Source organism: Lissotriton vulgaris, chromosome 12 (assembly GCF_964263255.1).
Source record: "Lissotriton vulgaris chromosome 12, aLisVul1.2, whole genome shotgun sequence".
NCBI classification, from domain to species: domain Eukaryota; kingdom Metazoa; phylum Chordata; class Amphibia; order Caudata; family Salamandridae; genus Lissotriton; species Lissotriton vulgaris.
In genome coordinates, this window is record NC_141700.1 from 509,115,014 (window position 1) to 509,135,233 (window position 20,220).

Genomic DNA, 20,220 nt, shown 5'->3' on the forward strand with positions numbered 1-20,220 from the left:
TTTGGTACTGCAAACAAAGCTTGCTTCGGTGTTTCAGGACGTGTTTAAACAATGATTGCTTTTCGATTTGTCTGCTTTGGCTACATGCAAAGTTTGTTTTTCCAATTACCGACACTCAACTCCATTTTTGCAACAAGCCTAATTCTCAGCCCTTTCAGAGACCTTCTAAAATACCCAAAGCACGTGCATAGCAGGTGCATTTCTTTTGTTATCATTATTCTCCGATGGGTGGCGGAGCCGTGGCATAGCACAGTGCGAGGTTAATCCTATTAGTACAGTTAGATTTGCTTTTTTACAAAAATACCAGATCTTGCTAACTTTATCCATGCAACCGTTAGTTGCCCATTTTTAAAGGACATAAACTATATGCAGTTAAGAATTCAAATGCGCACGAGCCTCCTTTGCCAAACACTACCTGTGATTCCAATATCACAATATAACGGTATTCAGTGGGGTTCCTAGACCCTTTGGCCCCTCTGCCACTGCACCTGCTGCACCATTCAAATCATGACCCTAGTTCCTTCAACGTAACTGCACTTGTGACTGCTTCTTCAGTAGTAAAAGGTAACAATAATCAGTGTTCAGTGCCAGATCTTTTGGCCCCTGTGTCGCTGTACCTGCTGCACCATTCAAATCATGACCCTAGTGTCTGTAAGGATAAATGAGAAAATTGTTTGTCTATAGTATATGTGTTCCGAAAAAGGCACAGTTGCAGGGGAAACCTAAAAACCTTACCACTTGCCCTTAGCAGAGGTTGTCACAGCAATACTCAAAGTACTTCAAAAGGACGGAATAGCTTTATTTTCTATTTTGCCGTTTTATACAGCGCCAACTGGACCTTATTAAAGCACCAGCCACTTCATTCCAATCAAGCCCACTTTACCCCAATCTACCCCACTCCAAGCTACCCTAATCCACTTCTTAATAGTTCAGTCTACTCCACTCTACTCCAATTTAACCCTCTCTACACCAAACTACCCCACTTAACTACCATCTACCCCACTCCAATATACCTCACTCCACTCCAGTCCCCTCCAATCCATCCCACTCCAGTCTCCCCCAATCTCTTCACTCCACTGTACCCCACTCCACTATAATGTACCCCACTCCTGCCTACACCATTGCACCCCATCTCACTAACTTTTAAGCATGCTGAACAGCAGCCACTCTTGTGTACAACATGGCTAAAACACATTACCAAAAACAAAAGTTCTCCCGCAGGAGAGATCTATTGGTGCTACCAATGCTTGTTTTTATTCAGCTACCTTTCTCCTAAAATCCTCTGGTACAGATAGATTCTCCCATAAAGCAATGCAGCCCCTCTTCTCCACATTTCCAAATGCTCAAGCCAATTAAGGTGGATCTCACACTTCTAGATTTACTTATTATTTTAAGAAGGTTTGCCCATAGAAGGGACCTCATATTTACTCAACTTATTCAGAATTTCAGTGAAAAGGGGGATTTCTGGGAAATAATTAATATTTAGATAAAGCATGGTGTGGCAGGCAGATATCATTCAATATCCAGTAGGCCCCAGCACCTGTTATCCAAAGTAGCCCTAACCTTTTTCTAACATTATCGCTAGGTTAATCCTGTCTACCAATTATAGGGAAATATGTTTACATTTCTTAGTCTTGTCCTGTCTTGGTGACCAGTTGCTTACAATTAAGTCTATACACGTGTTCTGTCTGAACACTGATTTGATTTTCCAAATTTCTCACTGGAATGGTAGTCACCTTCTTCTGCATCTCATGACCTAAATCTCATTTAAACGCATTAGTAAGGATTCCTTCTATTTTATCTTTACTTTGTAAGATGATAAAGAGGAATATTTATCAATTATCTGCAAGATCATAGAAAGATTTTTGCATCTCAGGTGTCGGAAATAGAGCTTTCGTTGTCTGCATAGACCTAGATTTTTTTTGCCAGGCCAGCAGTACACAAGGACTAGCTTTAATTAAATCATTTTTGAAGTTGAATTGTTTTAAGGGGTTCTGTTAATAAAGCAAAAAGAAGAGAAAGAGGGCTTCCCTACCCAAGAGCGTATTAAACTCCCACTGGAATGCCATAAAAAATGTAATCCACAGTCTATCCCTGGCCCAATGTTGCTACTGACCAGGTGAATGGTGAACTAGATAGGGATATTCATATTCTCTAATTTTTTCTCCAATACAGCCCTATTTATCAAGTCAAAGGCTTTCTCGGGTTCCATGATTTTCACCTCCAGAGTGTCTTAATTCCATTGACGTGATCCACAGCTTCCCTATTACAGGGAAGCTGTGGATTACATCGGTGGGAAGGAGTGTATAAGGAATAAAAAAAAAGTTTGACTAACATTTGTCAGCTCCTGCATACTTTGTGTCAGGCACAATGCAAGACTCTGCCTAAATATTTTTTTTATTTAAAGTCTAAGAACCTTAGAATTCGATATCATTGGCCACTCAAAGAGCCCTTTGCTAGTTTAAAAAAGTAATTCGTTTTCCTTTCTTAAATGAAAGGGTTAGGTCTGAGAACATTATACTATGTCTCCGGAAATTTCAACACTAACCTTTTCTACAACCAGTTTGAAGACCTAGGAATCACTCTTCCAGCGGTCTCCTCACATCTTTCCACGCAAACACTACCGCTTGGACTCAAGACAGTCTAAATTGGGCGAATACGCAGTTCTCCAACTTAGCAGAGTAGGCTACATAGTAATAAATGGTCGCTCAATCAAAGATACGCCCCCGGCCTAGACAAGAACCAACGGACAAACTCCTCATTTCTGGATTTCACACTGGCCAACCGCGAAATGTGCACCCTAATCGAGTGCCAATATATAGCACCACTGGGAGAAAGTGATCATCGACCCAAAATAATATTATCCTCCGATATCGCTCACCATCAAGCACTTGCTTGCACGATATCAGGCAGTTACACTGAGAATCGAAGACAAATGAAATGGTCGTCAAGCATCGTCCCCACTGTCATGGAGAAATGCTGTCATCTTCTACGTTCACAAGGTGAAAAAGACGCGTCTATTATCAAAGGATAAGAAAAGCTTGTGAACAGTTTATTAAATGAATTTCCGGTCAATCCCCCTTCCCGGCCAGATCCTCCTCAACCTCTGATTTCTCCTGCAACAAAAACGTTAAAACAACTAAAACACTGCTTTGCGCCTGACCAGAAAAAGCCTGGGAAACGTAATTTTATTCAATCACTATAAGCAAGCCCAAAAAGCCTTTATGGCATCTGTACATAGAGACAAACAATCAGCGTCAGACCAGCTTTGGTTCAAGTTAGTTCATGCCAGCAAAAAGTCGAACACAAAGATATTTTCGGCCCTTGTGAAGAGAGGCCCTTTAGGAGGCAGAGAACATATCACTGCAAACATAAGTGCTGATGATTAGACTAACTTTCTTTTCAATCACTTCAGAGAAAACTCAAGTGGGCAACAGCCCCCTAGCCCTCTTTTGACACTCAAATCCCGGCCACTATCCACGATGACCATTCCACAGGAAACACGGGGCCTACTACTAAGGTTGAAGGCGTCTCGGACATACCCATATTCGAGGAGCTACGAAATGATTCCATCCAAGGGACACAGATGACACACGAAATTCTAATAAACATCATTGCCCGGATTATTAGGAAGGGTAAATCAGATGGAGCACCTGTCCCAACGGATTACCTCAGGCTTTGTTCAAATCAGACGAAACGGTGTGGTCAGGTCTGCTTGCACCACTGTTCTCACACTGCAGGCTGAACAACTACATCCCGGATTCATGGAAAGGCGCTATCATTCATCCCAACTATAAAAGTGGCAAAAGAGACAACCCAAAAAATTGTAGAATGACCGCTCTCCTCGACATTGAATCCAAATACTATGCCAGCATTCTATTGGAAGAACTAACATCCTGGGTTGAATCAACACAGGGTCTTCCCTTCAACCAGACCGGCTTTGTAGTCAAGTCTGGCACAACCAGTAACCTATTTGCATTATCCATACTGATGGACAAGGCCAACGTCCGCTGCATGCAACTACACTGCTGCTTTGTTAATTTTAAGGCGGCTTTTGATCATGTGCCACGCGGCCGTCTAAGGCAAAAATTGGTCCACTGGGGTATACCCTCAGCCCTCTTACAAGCCATTATTCAACTCCACACACAGACGTGGATAAGGATAAAGTTTGGCGACGGTTCCCACGTCTCAAAGAAGATCCAAACAAGAAGCGGCGTCAAACAAGGCTGCGTCTTGGCACCCCTTCTTTTTAACTTGTTTATTTCTGACCTATCCCCCATACTTGATAAGGTCAACTCTCATCCACCCCAACTAGAAGGGACCCGAATCTGCAACCTGCTATAGGCCGACAACCTTGTGCTACAGAGTCACACCAAGGATGGTTTGCAGAGGCTCCTTGATGAACTTCTTCCTTACACACTTGAAAACGCCCTGGAATTAAACCTATCAAAACAAAAATAATTCATTTCAGCAAACCGAAGCAGCAGAAAAACAGTTGGTTTTTCAACAACAAAAGCATTGAGACAGTGCCACATTACAAATACTTGGGAATTTTCCTTGATTCAAGAGCTACTTTTGCCAGACAAAAAGATGCCCTCAAGGCTAAGGCACTGTCACTGGAGGTCGCGTTGGTAAAACTTTCTAAACCTCTACTAGGACCAAGCCTAACTCCTCTGCTTACGGTAATGAAGGCCAAGATTACAAACTCCCTATCATATGGCAACAAGATTATGATGGGCTCAACAAACATCTTACTAAATAAATGAACAACCAGGATCTTTAAGCGAGCATGGCGTTTGCCTAGGTCCTCATCCCCTGCACAAGTCAGACTGACTAGAACTTGGCCTGCTAGATAACAAAGGTGTCAAGGCTGGCTCTTTTATCAAGTTCTGCAATAGACTGTGCAACTCTCGGTTTAACAGTCTTGAGATCAAACTCTGGCACCAAATATCGACCAGCGCATCCAGCCAAAAACATCGGCACCACTTGGACCAATCCCTTCAGCTCCTCGGAGTCTCGGAATATTGGGGAACAAATCCACCACAACAAACATTGAAGAGTGTAATCAAGCGAAGCGAAGCGAATCCACTCCGACAGAGCAAAATTAGCAAGAAGGAAGCACGCTTGGGCAGTCATCTCCAATTACAAACCGGGGGTTGACTCATCTTACTTATCAAGTACCTATTCACTTTTCTGGAAGGTCAAATTTATGGCCTTAAGACTAGGCGAATGGCCCTTTGTAAAGTATTCACCACAATGGCGGCGCCTTAGTCACAAAATTGATTGCAGGGAATGCGGTTACCACACTGAAAGTTTGAAGCACATACCCTGCGCATGCCCAGCTCTGCTACATGATAGAAGGATCTTACTGAGAGCGGAGTGGATCAATCTAGGCGCCCGCACATGTTGCCAGGCCATAATGGCAGCCATGAATCAAGAAAATATAAAGCTGAACATCCGATTCACCAAATTCGTTGCCAGAGCTGCGAAAATGCTGGGGAAAGAAAAGGCACCAATTCTTACGCTGGTTGACCCAACTATGTCTCTGCATTAAAAACTCAAGCGGCCGCCGGCACCCTTCAGCTAGGCCTGTATGGACACCGTGTTCAGCATTTTTGAAACCCAGCTGTTATACTCACTTGTCCCTTTTTTTTTTTTTACTTCCTTAAAACCACTTTGTGACTGTCATGTTACTTAATGAGTCCGATTTGAAAGACAAATGCATATTCGGACAATTTTTTTATTTCTTTTTATGTATCCACTCTCCTCGCTAGATTACTGCATTGCTGTTGCACCAACTAAAGTCCCCTTTTCGCTCCTTTTTAAAGTTGTGTATGTATATTTAATTCATGTGGTTTTAACATTTTATGATTTTTAGTAAATTTAAATTTGAAATTTGTGTGATGAAGAGCACTTTATGCTACTTCCGAAATTCCCCAGTTATTCCATCCTAATGTGGGACTTTAGTGACCAGCAAAGAGCCAATTGCATTACTACTTTTAGCTTCTTAGACGGACTTAATTAATCGTACTGTTCTAAAGCTGATCCAAGTCTTCTATGGTAAACAATCCTAATATTTTGAAATTGGGGGAGTAGAAAAATCTGTGAGTAAGTTCTGATGAACATGTTACTTGCCTTCGGTAACAATTCTTCTGGTGCGTACTCTATCTACCAACAGATGCCTCAATTTATGAATATTCCCCAGGCATCAGACTAGATCCAGAACTGTTGTAGCAGTTTGCCTGTTTGCCAGTAGGTGGCATCATGCAGCTCTGCTCTAGTATCATTCTGCTTTGGAAGTAACAAATGTAGTTTCAAATAAGCACCACCCATGCATGCTTACATCAGTACCCTCGAATGCATAGCCCAGCAGCAGATTGGCACAACAAGTGTGCAGATCTCTAGATGAAAAGAGTCCAGTTCACAGAATGTGGAGGCAGGTGAGCCGGTAAGAAATCTGCGGTTAGATGGAGTATGTACCAGAAAGAATGTTACCGAAGGTAATAAGCTTGTTCTTCTGATGGAAAGTTCTAACCACAGATTTCTCATCTTGTGAATAGATATTGTAGGACTACTCCCCAAGTGGAATGTCTGTGAACTGTCTCTGACCAAAAATACCTACAGGGCCGAGTAGACAAAATGCCTCTGTTGTCGAACCTGACCATCGCAGCATTAGTGCTTCATGAACTTATGTACCAATGCCCACCTGGCCGCCAGACACATCTCCAGTGCAGTGGCCGCAGCCTTAGCACCAGTGGAAGAACCTGTAAGCCTTCAGGAGGCTTCTTCTTAGCCAGGGCAGCAGATCTTTACGCAGAGAACACTACATATGCAGATGCACTGTATTGCTTTGATGTACCCCATAAAGAACTGATCATCTACCAATTGTTCCTTGTTGCGATCTATACAAGATCTTGGAGAACTCATGTAAGCAATGGAGTCTCTCCTCTTCCGTTGAGGGAGGAGGTGGAGCAAAGAATGCCGGGAGGGTGATTACCTGGCCGACATGAAAAGGAGTTCATGCTTTTGGCAAAAAAGGAGCTCGGGTCCGCAACACCATCATATTCAGGAAGAATGTTTTATAATGTGAATTAACGGAAAAACTGCACCACGCTCACATGTCTAGCCAATGTTATGGTGATGAGAAATACCTCTTTCAACGTCAAAAGACTCAATAGACAACTGTGCAATGGTTCAGGAGGGGTGCCCATTGAAAAAACATGAGGGCTAAATTCAGATCTTCCTGTGGCAACACAAAGGACTTTGCTGAAAATAAATGCTGCAAGCCTTTAAAAAAATCACAGGTGATAATAATTGGCTTTTTTTAAATGAAAATAAAATGAGATCTGATCTTCTGAGCCTTTTATAGGCTGCATATATTTGAGTGTAAATGAAATATAAATATATATCAAGAGAGAACTAGGATTGCAGGTAAGCAACATTTTATTTGTTCTATCAAATTTACTGCACAGTGATTGGAGCGATTTAAAATACCATTGAACACTATACCATAGCTAGTACCAGAATGTATTAATTGGTCACACAACTTTCCCTTTGGGAGATGGGGTTGCCTCAACTATTATGTGATTCCGAATAACATCATGTACACTTAATTTAATTTGTCATACTTTATAGGGACTGCTTTTGAGGATACAAACCCAATCTTCTACTCATATGTGAATGTCATACTCCAGGGCTTATTTTTCTGGTGGTCATGCCTTACCCTATAAAGGCATGTAAAAGAGCTCCAAAATGTGTTATTGCTTGCAGTGTTTGTCACTCAGACATTCTGTTCTTATGATAGGGACACACTAATGAGGCCATTTTTAGCCTTGCTTTTGTTCATTTGCCATCTTTGTTAACAGATAAGACTCACTTAAGAACTATATATCTTTATGTATGGTCCTGGTATTTGGGGTTACATCACTACAAAGGGGCTGTAGTTCGAGGAGAATACGTTTCTCAAATGCGTACTGAGTCTTCCTATTACAACTTCCAACTTTGTACGTGATAAAGAACTCGCAGTGAGGTACATTTGACCAGATTAAGTTGACACCGTTGGCATTTTGGTTGGCGGTTAGATATTTTCTGATGATTCTAACCTCCGATTACTAGCCTTTTGAATAAGCTCCCAGGTGTCAGACTGGATCCAGAAATTTTCAAGCAATACCCTTGCATGGTGGTAGGTGACATTGTGCAGCACTGGGCCGATCCTGTTACACTCCAGAATTTGAGTGCGGTGCCGGATATAAGCGCCAGGACATCAGTAACTTTCTTGCCACACCGTCCGACGCAGATCCAGAGCTAACCCTTGTTTCTCACAAGTCAACAATTCTTCAGACTGCATCTAAATTTACTTGAGAATTTTAGTGTACAAGGGGCAATGCACCCCCTCCCTCCCCCAAGCACAGGGTTTAAACTTGTATGGACTGTTGCAAGCAAATGTCTGTGACAGATCGGCCACCAGATTTGTCTTTGGTGCTTGCAGGGCCGCACTGGCCGGGGGCCGGCTGAGCACTTTGCCAGGGCCCGTTTTGGTTCCCATTCAGGCCCTGGGTGCTTGTGGTCGGACCATGAATCTGAGGGTCATCTGGCATCGAGAGGCAAATCTTTATGTTGCCAAACACTAGAAGACTCCACTCCGCGACCATTCGAAGGGAATTTCCCAATCCCGTTCCCACAGCAGATCTTCTTCATGGGCAAAGTCATTGGGTAAGACAATTTTTAGCTTTGCTGTTGATAATGGTGTTGTTCATATGCCCTCTGTGTTAAAGATGTATGGATCTAGGTGTGTCTCATCTATTATGTATTGTGCTGGTATTTGTGGTTATGTCAACACAGATGTGCTACAGGCGGAGGAGAGTAAGTGTTTTAAATGCGTACTGGAACTTTCTATTACAATTTCCAACTTTGTATGCTTTCAAAACTCGCAGTGAGGTACATTGATGATCAGATGGAGTTTGGCACCATTGGCATTGTGGTTGGCAATTTAGATATTTTCTAATAGGTATTTCTAACCAGACATTCTTAACCATTTGAATATTCTTCCAGGTGTCGGACCGGATCCATAAACTTTCAAACAGGTACTTGCATGCTAGTAGATGGCCTCATACAGCTCCACACCTACTTCATTCCACTCCGAACTAACATGCTGAGCCGCATATAAGCACCACCCAAATGTTTTGACATCTGTTCCTTTCTTTCCACGCCACCAAATATGGATCTGGAGCTATCTCTCGTCTCTCATGAGGCAAAAATTCTACAAACTTCTTCTAATTGTACTTGAGATATCGACTGTGAAATGGACAATGTCGCCCCCTAAAATCACGGGTTCAAACCTTGTAGGGATTGTCACCTGCAAATCTCTTTGACAGATCCCACCCAGATATGTCTTTAATGCTTGTGGTCGGACTACAACTTCCAGTCATGTAGCGACTGCGTCTTGATGAATCTGAAAGTCAGCCAAGTCCGTGAGGCGAAGCTGTATGTAGGCAAACATCCGACAACTATATGCTGTGACAAGTCAAATGAAAGTTCCAGATCCTGTTCCCTTGGTAGATCTTCTTCACAGTCAGTCATCTGATTAATTAAAAAAGAAGCACAAGAAGTCCAAGCAGGACTTGTTGCCTACCCGCTACTCTTAAGCTTTGCGAAGGCACGAGGGTGTCCACATGCTGGTCAGTTGCCTTCATAGTTATTTCCAAATCTCATTCTGGGGTAAACCAGGTTTCAGGTCCATCGGTGACACCCACTCAAATTCGAGAATTCAATGATGTTATGCTGTGACTTTTTGGCATGCTGCTTGCTCCCTCTGGTACTCCTTCGGGTCAAAAGGAACCCAAGACCCTCCAGTGGGGGCTCGGCTGGCTGGTGCCCTCTCCATGCCATTTGGAACTGCTGGAACCATTTTGGCTGCCGCACCGGCTTTGGTGCTGATGTCACTCCTGGTGCCACAACCTACATCAGAATTTGAAACATCAATGCCACTGACAATGAAGTATTAGCTATAGTATTTTCTGACTCAGAGCTGACTCCGCTTCGACTTCAGTTGACGCCAGGCCCTTCTCTCTCTCTCGACCCCAGCCTTCCAGCATCCCATCGGACACTGACACCTTGCCCTTACCTCAAGGAAGCGCCCAGATTATTCAAAATCTTTCCCACACTCACTCTGACAATGATCGCTATAGTAGTGGGGATGAGTTTGCTCAAACGTACACTAAGGATGACTGGTATGATGAGCTACAAGATGCCAGTGGGCCGGATATATCCCCAGAGACTGGCCCTTCACCTGGACCTGCTACTGGAGAAGACATGCCTGTATGAGATCTTTGGGCCTCTCCAGGGTTGTCCGGTCCTTCCAATGGACACACTCTTCGATTTACTTTTGCATATTCAGCAAAAAATCAGCCCTAGTCCTCAAGCGCTTTAAAGAAAGCAGGCAAACACTTGCTCCTTGGGTCTGTGTGCCCCAACCCATAAGTTCCACTAGCAATTTAGCCCCCTCAATCTCTATGATAAGGGACTTGTAATACCACCATTAAATACCTGTTCATGGCCTGGCAGTGGTTGTAGCCCCCACAGATAGGATGGGCAGCTGGGACAGCGAGCAGCCCAATCCCAGCCTCTCCAACTGCCACTGCTGCAAAACCTCTTTAGTGGGCCCTTTCAGACAGACAGACAGCTTGTCTGAGGCTTCTCTCAGGGTGGCAAACAATCACGTCAGACAAGTGGGTCCTTTAAATTGTCTGACAGGGCTATGTCTTTTGTTTCTTTCCACTCCACTGCACCTTCCAACACTTTTGAGACGTGCGACTGAGAACCATCTCTCTGATTACACCGGGAACTGAAGGCCCTTCTGACTAAAAGATCCATAGAGAGGGTGTCTGCATCAGAAGTCAGACCTGGCTGCTTTTCCTGCCACTTTCTTGTGCAGAAAAATAGCCTGAGCCCCTACCCGTGGCCCAAGATTTATTTTGTAAATTTTTTGCCAAAAATCTCTACCGATCTGTGACCCCGGCAAAAATTGGGGAACAAAAACCAAGTGCGGCCCCTGCGCTTATTTTGATAGGAGCCCCCATGTGGGCCAGGTCCTGGGGGCATTTAAAAAAAAAGAGGAGGAGGCACAAGCCAGACCCAAGGCTTTTTGAGTTCTGGGGACCGCCACTTCCTCAGGGTAATACATTGACCAGTTAAAGGGGAGCTGCTGGTAACCCCCTGGGCTCTGGGGACAACAACCTTTCCAGGGCCTATGAAATATATAATACTGGGAGGGTGGCCTCGCGCCCCCCTCCCGGGCCATATATGGCCCGTGGTGTTCCCTGGTGCCAGCCCATGATCACAGAGGGAGTGGGCCACATAGACCCCCTCCCCTCCCGGAGCCAGTTATGACCCAGGGGCTGCCTCTCCACAGGGCTGGCTCCCTATGTCCCGGAGTGCCAAGCCCGAAGACCTAGCTGTTGGCTCTGCCATGGTGGGGGCTTTGACATCTCCTGCCAAGTCAGAACAAACACTAACTCAACAGCAGTGCTGGCTCCCGCTGGAGGCGGGGAGCCGGCAGAGACCGCAGGGGCATTCAGGCTCCACCCACTGTCGTCAAAGATGCAGCTGAGTGCCCTGGGTAAGCTCCAGGGCACCCAGCCTAACAAGGCCGGGCTCCAGGTGATGGGGTCCCCTGGCCGAAATCAGCTCATCCCCCTTCCCCTTTGAATTGCGGCCTAGTCCCGGAGATGGGGTCCCCGTGGCCGAAAATGGCCAAGTAGGGGGCCACGCAGCCACCCTCCCCATTTTATTTAGTAATATGCATAGGTATTCCCGTTTTTTCCCACATTGATGGACAGCTTAACAAAAGGCCCCCAAGCGCGTTTCTAGACGATTTTTGTGATATGTTATTGATGCAGAGGAATACGAGGACATCTCCACCAAATAAAGAATCACTTACTTAATTTAGTCAAGACGAAGCACCTCTGTTTGGTGGAGATTCACCTCTTTGTAGTCTCGTCATCTTCTCTTGATGAGGATGCACGTTATCATTGATTTATGGATGAAGATGTTTGAGGAACAATCACATTATCGAAATTATATGCACACAAGGTCACTGGAGACATTACCCCATGGTCATTTACGCAGTTGTAGTTAAGAATATGCATGAGACATTTACCCAATGAGGTAGCACTTACTAATTAACCGGATGTTAGTACTCCAGTTGGGTAGACGTGTTCGGCAAAACTGGGCTCTCATCTGGGAAAATATGAGGTTCCAGTCTGGTCTGATGTGAATTTCATAGAAATTCAACCTCAACAGGAAGAACTCATAAATATAAACACAGCAGGTGCACCGGTCCGCAAAGGCTTGCATCCACAACACAGGCAAAGGCATTAGGGATATACATTTGTGTATGTCTGTACATATAGTGAAAGTGCTCTACTGTGAGGAGGAAGAGGTCCTATACTCGTAACGTATTAACTGCCATGTGAAAGTTAATTGCAGCTGAGCGATCGATGCCAAATGCACTGTGGTATTTGAAGTCCAGTTATATTTGAGCATAGTTTTTTTTAGTATTCAAATGCAGTTCAGTCATCAAAGCCTTCCTCATTTTCAAGCAGAAATTCTTCTGTTTATGTTTTGGTGTTACACATTGCTTTTGTTGTCCTGTACAAGTAATGTAACTTTTGACCGCTATCATTTTAAGACGTCCTGAACATGGGTAGAGGGATAGATGAAATGGAGATGAAAGATATCTTCTCAGCAGTGACCGGCAAATAAATGTCTACATTTACAAGTGCTGTAATTTAATTATGACTAAATTTAACCACAAGGCTTTTTTTTCTCATAGGGCATGGATTTCATTGGCCGTGATGCACTGCTGCAGCAGCGCCAGAATGGCGTTTATAAACGATTCATCATGTTCATCCTGGAGGACCATGATGCTGATCTGGATTTGTGGCCTTGGTGGGGTGAGCCCATCTACCGTAATGGGCACCATGTTGGAAAGACCACCAGCAGCGCCTATAGCTATACTTTGGAGCGTCACGTCTGCCTGGGCTTTGTGCACCACACAGATGAAGAGACTGGTGAGCCCCAGGTAGTAACACCAGACTTCATAAATCGTGGAGAGTATGAAATAGACATTGCTGGGCAGCGCTACAAGGCAAAGGCTAAACTCTACCCGTTCAGCTCGCTCTTCGCACAACGGCGGAGGAAGGATGATGACTTAGAACTCAGCTTCCCAGGAAAGTAGCACCAATGTCAGCAGAAAGAAAGAAGTTGATGCTGCACTCCCTCCTGAAATGTATATTGACAACTCTTTACTTCAAACCTGTATGCGTGTAACCTTTGATATCATGGAAATATTAAGTGAAAACGTATCAACATCTCCATCAGCGACATTTTTGGACCTCTTCTTTATTGGCTTTTTCTGCTTGCCGCCTATCTGGATGTTTCCCATTGGAGCATGAAATACCACATTTGTTACTTGGCTATGTATGAGATCCCTCCATGGTTAGCAACAGTATTCCCTAGCATCTGTTGAAAAAGGTGTTAGCAACACACGTTCTACATCGCACTCCATCAAATAGTTCAATATGGGCAAAGGTTAATCTACCATTTGTATGGAAGGGCATTTCATGGTCCATGATTACAGTTTTCATAGAGATCTGTGTAAATACCAAAGTTTGAGTATCATTCAGCTGTCCTCCTTCCAACCCCTGTAGCCTCCAGGTACTACCTAGAGACAAATGAAGAGTAAAATTCCGAATTCTTAACTGCTACCCAGACTTTTGAAACTGGATGAATGCAGTTTTCCTTTCAGTGATGTCCTGACTAATTGTTAATGTTAATGTTAATATGTATTTGTAAGCGCTCGTACCCCCGGGGGCTTCATGGCGCTGTAGGAAGGAACGAAGCGCATAGGTCACAGTAGAGAATAAACAGCTCAGCAATGCGCCTGAGAAAAGAGCCAGGTTTTCAGGGAGTGTCTAAAACTGAGGATGTTGTCATTCAGTTTCAGATGAAGGGGAAGAGTTCCAGAAGCCAGCCGCAAGATGGTCAAAACAGCTGCCTCCGAGACGCTTCCTTTGTTGTTGGGCAAATGTGGTTTTATCTCTATTCCTTTTATTGTATTGCTTTAGATAGGTTCTATTCTTACACACTCCTAAACCCAATGCATTTGGAGGCTGTTATCTTGTTGCTTCTCATAGTTGGCAAGTAAGACCATGGTCATAGAATAAAATACAAAAATACCTCTTGGTCCTATGTTTAGGCAAGGATGTGTTGGTCCGGGACATCCATGGAGATTTAGGAAAGAATTGTGGGGGAATATGGTCAGAAGGCCCCGTCGTTATACATTTTCATTTTGTCCAGTTATTTTCACTTTGACTGTGTGATAGCAGTGGTACTGTGTGTTTGCCACTTTTCTCCCAAGGCACACAAAATTGTGTGCATTTACTGTAGTTTAAACTCAAGTCAGGCTTTCCTTGCTTCATGCTTAGTTGTCTCTGCCTGGTTTACTTTGTGGTGCCTGGCTGAGTAGTTTTGTTGCTGTAAATATTTTCTCCTTGAAATTTCTGTGTGTGACAGTTTTTTCTAAGGAAAGGGTAGTGTATTCTCATTGTCTATATAATTCTTTACATTTGGAGAGATTTGTCTCTTTGTTAAGTATTTATGACCATTACATGCTGGTCTTCATCTGGAGAGGCTACCTCCAAGCCTCTACGTATGGGAAGTGTGGTAAAACCCATGTCTATTCATGAGAAGAGTTCTCCCTGGCTAGTCACATCTTTCATCTTTTTCAGCAAAGCACTTGTTTAGAAATCTGTTCTGATTTATCACAGTGATAAGGGCTTCATTCTCCACAGCATACTATATATAAACAAAGGGACAGATGCATCTTTTATATTATAATCAGTTCACTGGAATGTGGGTTATCTCTTGAACTCATTACTCTATCACCTAGGTTGCTAACTTTCATTTTACTCAAAATTACCAAATTCCATGTAGCTATATTTTTTTTGCGTTTGATGTTTAGTGTATGGACAAATTCAGTAATAGAAATATTTCTGGAGGTGCCTTCTGCTTGGTGCACAATACCTCACCAATAATCTATGTAAGCAATATTGCAATGTAATTGAAGCTTCAAGAGTGCAATGTTAATCATTTGAGAACACTTACCCATTTGAGATTGAGTCTTCAGGAAGGTCACAGGACTGTAAAACCAGACTGCTTCTAGCCAATGATTTCCCTGTTTTTCAAGCTCGTACATCACCCTAGGCAGAACACTTCTTTTAAGGTTAAGGTCAGATCTGAAAATAGTTCACCCAAACACCTGACAGTTGTGTTTGGTTGTTCTACTTATGTGCACAGATAACATGGGATTCCTATAAGCGACTTTGAAAGAGATCTTAAACCTTCTGTTTTGTAAGCCTGTTAAACAAATAGGCTATGTTACAGAAACATGGTTTCAAGCAGGACATGAAAATCTTTTTCAAAGCTCCAACAAATGAGGTGCTGAACTTAGGAGACCTAGGCCCTGTGTAAATACTGAGGCTTCTAACTCAGCCCACTGATCATGTATCTTTTGTTAGAGAGAAATGCACTCACAGTTCAAATTGTGGTATTATGTCCTGATATTACATAACCATTTTCACAGTCCTCCAACCAACCCACTCCTCTCCAGGAAAGTTTGCAGACATTTTCCAGGCCTCCAGAGACTAAAAGGACACCCCACGCTCTTACTGAGAGTGTTCTGTAATGTCTTTTAGTGCCTTACATTGTCCGTTTCATGAAGCACAGCTGCAGGGAGATTCTAAATGCAGCTAATATTCAGAACCTACCTTGCACACGTATCTGAGAGAGCTGAGGAGTTTTGGTATACCATGTCGTTTTTGCTATTTCATGACACTGTATCAGCTGGTTGAAAAAAACTCAAGTCCTTATTTTGACAGCTGTGGTTTTCATAGATGATGCTTACAAATCTGAATAATAGAGTGTTTAAAGACCTGTATGTGGCAATTCTTTTGATTGATAGGGCTTTTCTTAAGTAGGCCATTTATTTTAAACGTGTGTTCGTCTTCTATATTGAAGACCGGGAAGCAGCAGCACAATTCAGTCTTTCCTCCATACTTTATGTAGAGGTTGCCCCTCATCCCTCTTCATTGTTAACAATGTATTTGTAGACTGTATCATTGTGATAGCCCAGGCCCCTTAAAAGAGAAACACACTTGACAGTTGTAAATTAGTGTAATATTTTTTTAACAAAATATCTCTTATTGTACTATATTTATATCATGCTAGGCTTAATTGTATCATTTTACTTTGCCAAGTGCAGATGTTAATTTTGATTTGGAAATAAAAAAAGATTTTAACATGCATCTGTCTTCTACATGTGTGTGATCAATTGGAAGAGAAAACTGAGCAGATTTCATACTTCACAAATGAAGATGTCACAGCACTCAAATGGAAGTCCAAAAGAGTCAATAATGTAAGGTTTGTAGATAGTAAGTCCAGTTTTATAGATTTATTAAGATGTGGAGAATTCAGTTCTCCACAATCATGTATCATCATAAAGCCAATACATGTTTTGTCATGATATGGGAAATTGTCAAGGCTGAAAGTATAAATAAAATCTCAATCAAGACAGGGATGATACACATGAGAACATAAAATGTAATATAAAGTATGGTAGAAAGATATAGCAAGGAACCAAAACACTCCAGAATAACAAGAAAGTGGAAGAGGTAAGTAAGAAAGTGTATGGGGTGCCGTGACATCCAGTTGATAGGAGAAAAAAGGGTATAGTGGCCACTGAATAAAACTGTTGTGTAGGACATTTTTCCCAACAAGACCAAGTGAACATAAGTAGAATTAAAAAGCTGGTCTATCCCAAAGAAAGAGCAAGTAAAGTTGCCAACGTGGGAATCACACGAAAGTATGAAGAGTAGACAAAAACATTAACATAATAGTAAATAGAATATTAGATGCATGATGAGATGTATTAAGGACCCCAGAAACGGTTCTTACATGATAAAGTATTTTGTCTAGATAAAATAAAATACTGGTAAATAGGGCGTGTCTGGGAGTCCAGGTATTTAATATCAATATAACTTGTAACAAGACAAACCTGAAATGGTCATCAAGGGTTCATGCAGGGAGGATATAAGCTTGCAGTAGTGTGCATCATATGACTTGGGTTGAGGATCCTTGCAAGTAAGATATACTCCAGGGAAATAGCCAAACTGGATGGATATAGAGAATAGGTAAAGTAACTGTGCGTTGTAAAAGTAACCATCTGTGTATTATTAAAGGAGTAAACCGAGATTACATAAATGGCTTATGGAGAAAACAAAAATGTGGTTTCCGTGTGTTTCTTCCAAAATAACAGGGTCCTCTGGTCCACTCAATAGTCAGTGTGAGAGAGGAGTCCTCAAATGCCCCCCCTCCAATGAGCATGATAAAAATAGTTACGTCGCTGGAAAAGTAAATGAAAGTAGACATATTATAAGATACATATGTTAGAATGTACCACGTGGGTCCACTAAGAAAAGAGATGTCTTGCAGTCCAGAATGATACCATATACGTTCACCATAGAAAGTATAAACGAGTCAAACGCCTGCCAAAAGAGGTAAGATGAGTAATATATTAACATTAGAGTACACATAAGAAGTGGCAAAATGTTAAGTAATACGTCCTACAAGTATAACACAGGTACCTGTATAATGACTGACTGAAGAGCTTATAAAGCGTACTTATGCCGAGGCGTCTTGGTGCTGGGTGAATATGATGCAGACAACAGGAGATCTTATGACCTTGTGAAGAGACAGGTTTTTATTATTTTCCTAAAAACTGACCTGTTGGATTCTAACCTGATTGTCACAGGGAGGGAGTTCCATAAGGTGGATACTTGGTAAGAAAACCCTGTTCCTCCCCATCTAACTCTTTTTGTTCTAGGGACACAAACCAATCCTGTATTGGCAGACCTGAGAGAGTGTTGGGGTTGGTATACGGTAAACAAGGTTTGAATGTCCGCAGCCCCTCCTCCATATATTACCTTGTGCAATAGGTATAGGGCTTTAAAATTCACTCTATGATGGACTGGGAGCCAATGTAGCTCCTTAATCACCGCTGACGTCGAGTGATACTTGGGTAAGCTTAGTAGAACCCGGGCCGCTGCATTTTGAAGTGATTGAAGTTTTTTGACCTGTTCCTTGCCAACTCCTAGGTATAGGGCATTACAATAATCGATTCTGGACCAAACCAGAGCTCCAACCACTGTTTTCCGAAGTGACAGAGAAATGAAGGGCCGAATTTTCCGCAGGATTTTTAATGTGAAAAAACACGAAGAGGAAACTTGATTTATTTGTGAGGCAAGTTTGAGGTCCTTGTCAAGTACAAATCCCAGGTTCCTGGCCTTGGGCACGGGGAATGGACAAATGCCTGCCTCAGGAGGCCACCAGGCTTGGCTCCATACAGAAAGTAGTTGCCCAAACTCTAGGAACTCGTTTTTTTCAGTATTTATCTTTAAAAAATTCGAATTCAACCACGCCATTACATCTGTGAGGCAATTGCGGAACCTCTCGGCTGTTAACCCCACATTTTGTGTCACAGAGACCACTAGTTGGGTGTCGTCAGCATACGACAGCAACATTATGCCATGCTCTTTGATTACCCGAGCCAGGGGGCTGACATATACATTAAATAATGTCGGACCCTGTTGGACTCCACATGGGAGATGGAAAATTCCTGATTGTAGGCCATTCCAGTGGATCAGTTGTTCTTGTGATGTTAAAAATGATGTAAGTAGAGTCAGAGCCACATCTTCAATACCCACATCCATCAATCGATGCAGCAATACTGCATGATATACAGTTTCAAAGGCTGCAGTCAGATCGAACAGGATGAGTGCAGCTGTGCCTCCCCTGTCCATTACTTTACGGATCTCTTCTGTGGCCATGATTAGAGCTGACTCGGTGGAATGCCGAGAGCGGAAGCCATGTTGTCTGGAGTCAAAAATGTTACTGCTATCCAGATATTCTGTCAGTTCTAAATTCATGGCTTTCTCCAAGATTTTTGATGGTAGTGGGAGGCAGGAGATTGGGCGATAATTTTTTTGTCTCTGAGGGGTCTAAGGAGGCATTTTTTATAATGGGCCTAACGCTTGTCTTTTTCCACAAGGAGGAAAATTCCCCAGAAATGATGATTGCATTTAATAACGGGGTCAAGGAAGAACTTCTTCCAATACCAGGTGTAATATGTGAGGAGGACAAGGGTCCAGAGGTGAGCCCGATTTAGTTTGTAGCAACAGGTTGGCAACTTTATCCTCCTCCAGTGTGGAAAACCATAACAACCTTTGCAGAGATGTCCCAAGAATCTGCACTATTTATTTTTAGAACACATGCAGCAGTGGCTAGCCCATCTTATGCCATTTGAACTTTATTCTGTAAGAACGCGGCCATTTGCTCCACAAAATTTTGGTCCGGCAGAAATACTCTGTCGCCCGGACATTTTGATAGCGCTGTCACTGTTTTAAACAGCTCCTTGGAGGAATTTTTCGCTTCCAGAATTTTTGCAGTAAAATAGACAGCTTTGGCAAGTTTATGGCTGCCTTATAGTCTTCTAAGGCGCAGTTATAGTCTTTTTTTATTATCGGCACTATAATCGGATCTTCAGATGCGCTCCCTGTGTCTACAGGTTATTTTAATTTGCCGGAGCTCAGTCGTATACCAAGGTGAGCTAACATGTTTATTATGGAGTTGTTTAGTGGTTTCCGGGGCTGACATGTTTACTGCCTAACTAAGCCAGCTTTCAACATTTCTGACAGAGGTATTAGGGTCAGAAGTCACCTCCGGCGGGTTCTTCTCCAATGCGGTTACCAGATCACTCTTTTGGATAGATTTCCAAGGACGAGATTTGGATATGCCTGACCTTTCATTACGCCCCCCTAGTAATTGGAGGGAGCTTTATACAAAAATGTACTGCAAAGTGATCCGACCATGATGGGGGTTGCAGGCTAAGTATCTTAATATGTTCATTGGTGTTAAAAATACCATCCAACGTGTCGCCTGCTACGTGTGTCGGCTCTGCTACAAGTTGCCTCAAATCAAAGCTTGCAAGATTATCCAACAAATTAGATGTATCAGGGTTATTATTAGCCTCCAAATGGAAATTAAAATACCCCAAAACAGTAAATGTTAGAGTGTCCAAACAAGACTCCAGAAACGTCAGGAGCG

At 42.8% G+C, this 20,220-nt stretch overlaps 1 protein-coding gene across 2 annotated transcripts in view; it reads left to right on the plus strand.

Annotated features, from left to right (window-relative positions):
- Nucleotides 1-16,362, plus strand: part of PDPR (pyruvate dehydrogenase phosphatase regulatory subunit) — an 811,642-nt gene extending 795,280 nt beyond the window's left edge. For both annotated transcript variants that reach the window (XM_086945269.1, XM_086945270.1), the window contains exon 18: nt 12,833-16,362. In XM_086945269.1, coding sequence (XP_086801395.1) covers nt 12,833-13,237 — 405 coding nt within the window. In that variant the 3' untranslated portion in view covers nt 13,238-16,362. The remainder of the gene's footprint in view (nt 1-12,832) is intronic.
- Nucleotides 16,363-20,220: the final 3,858 nt, after the last annotated feature.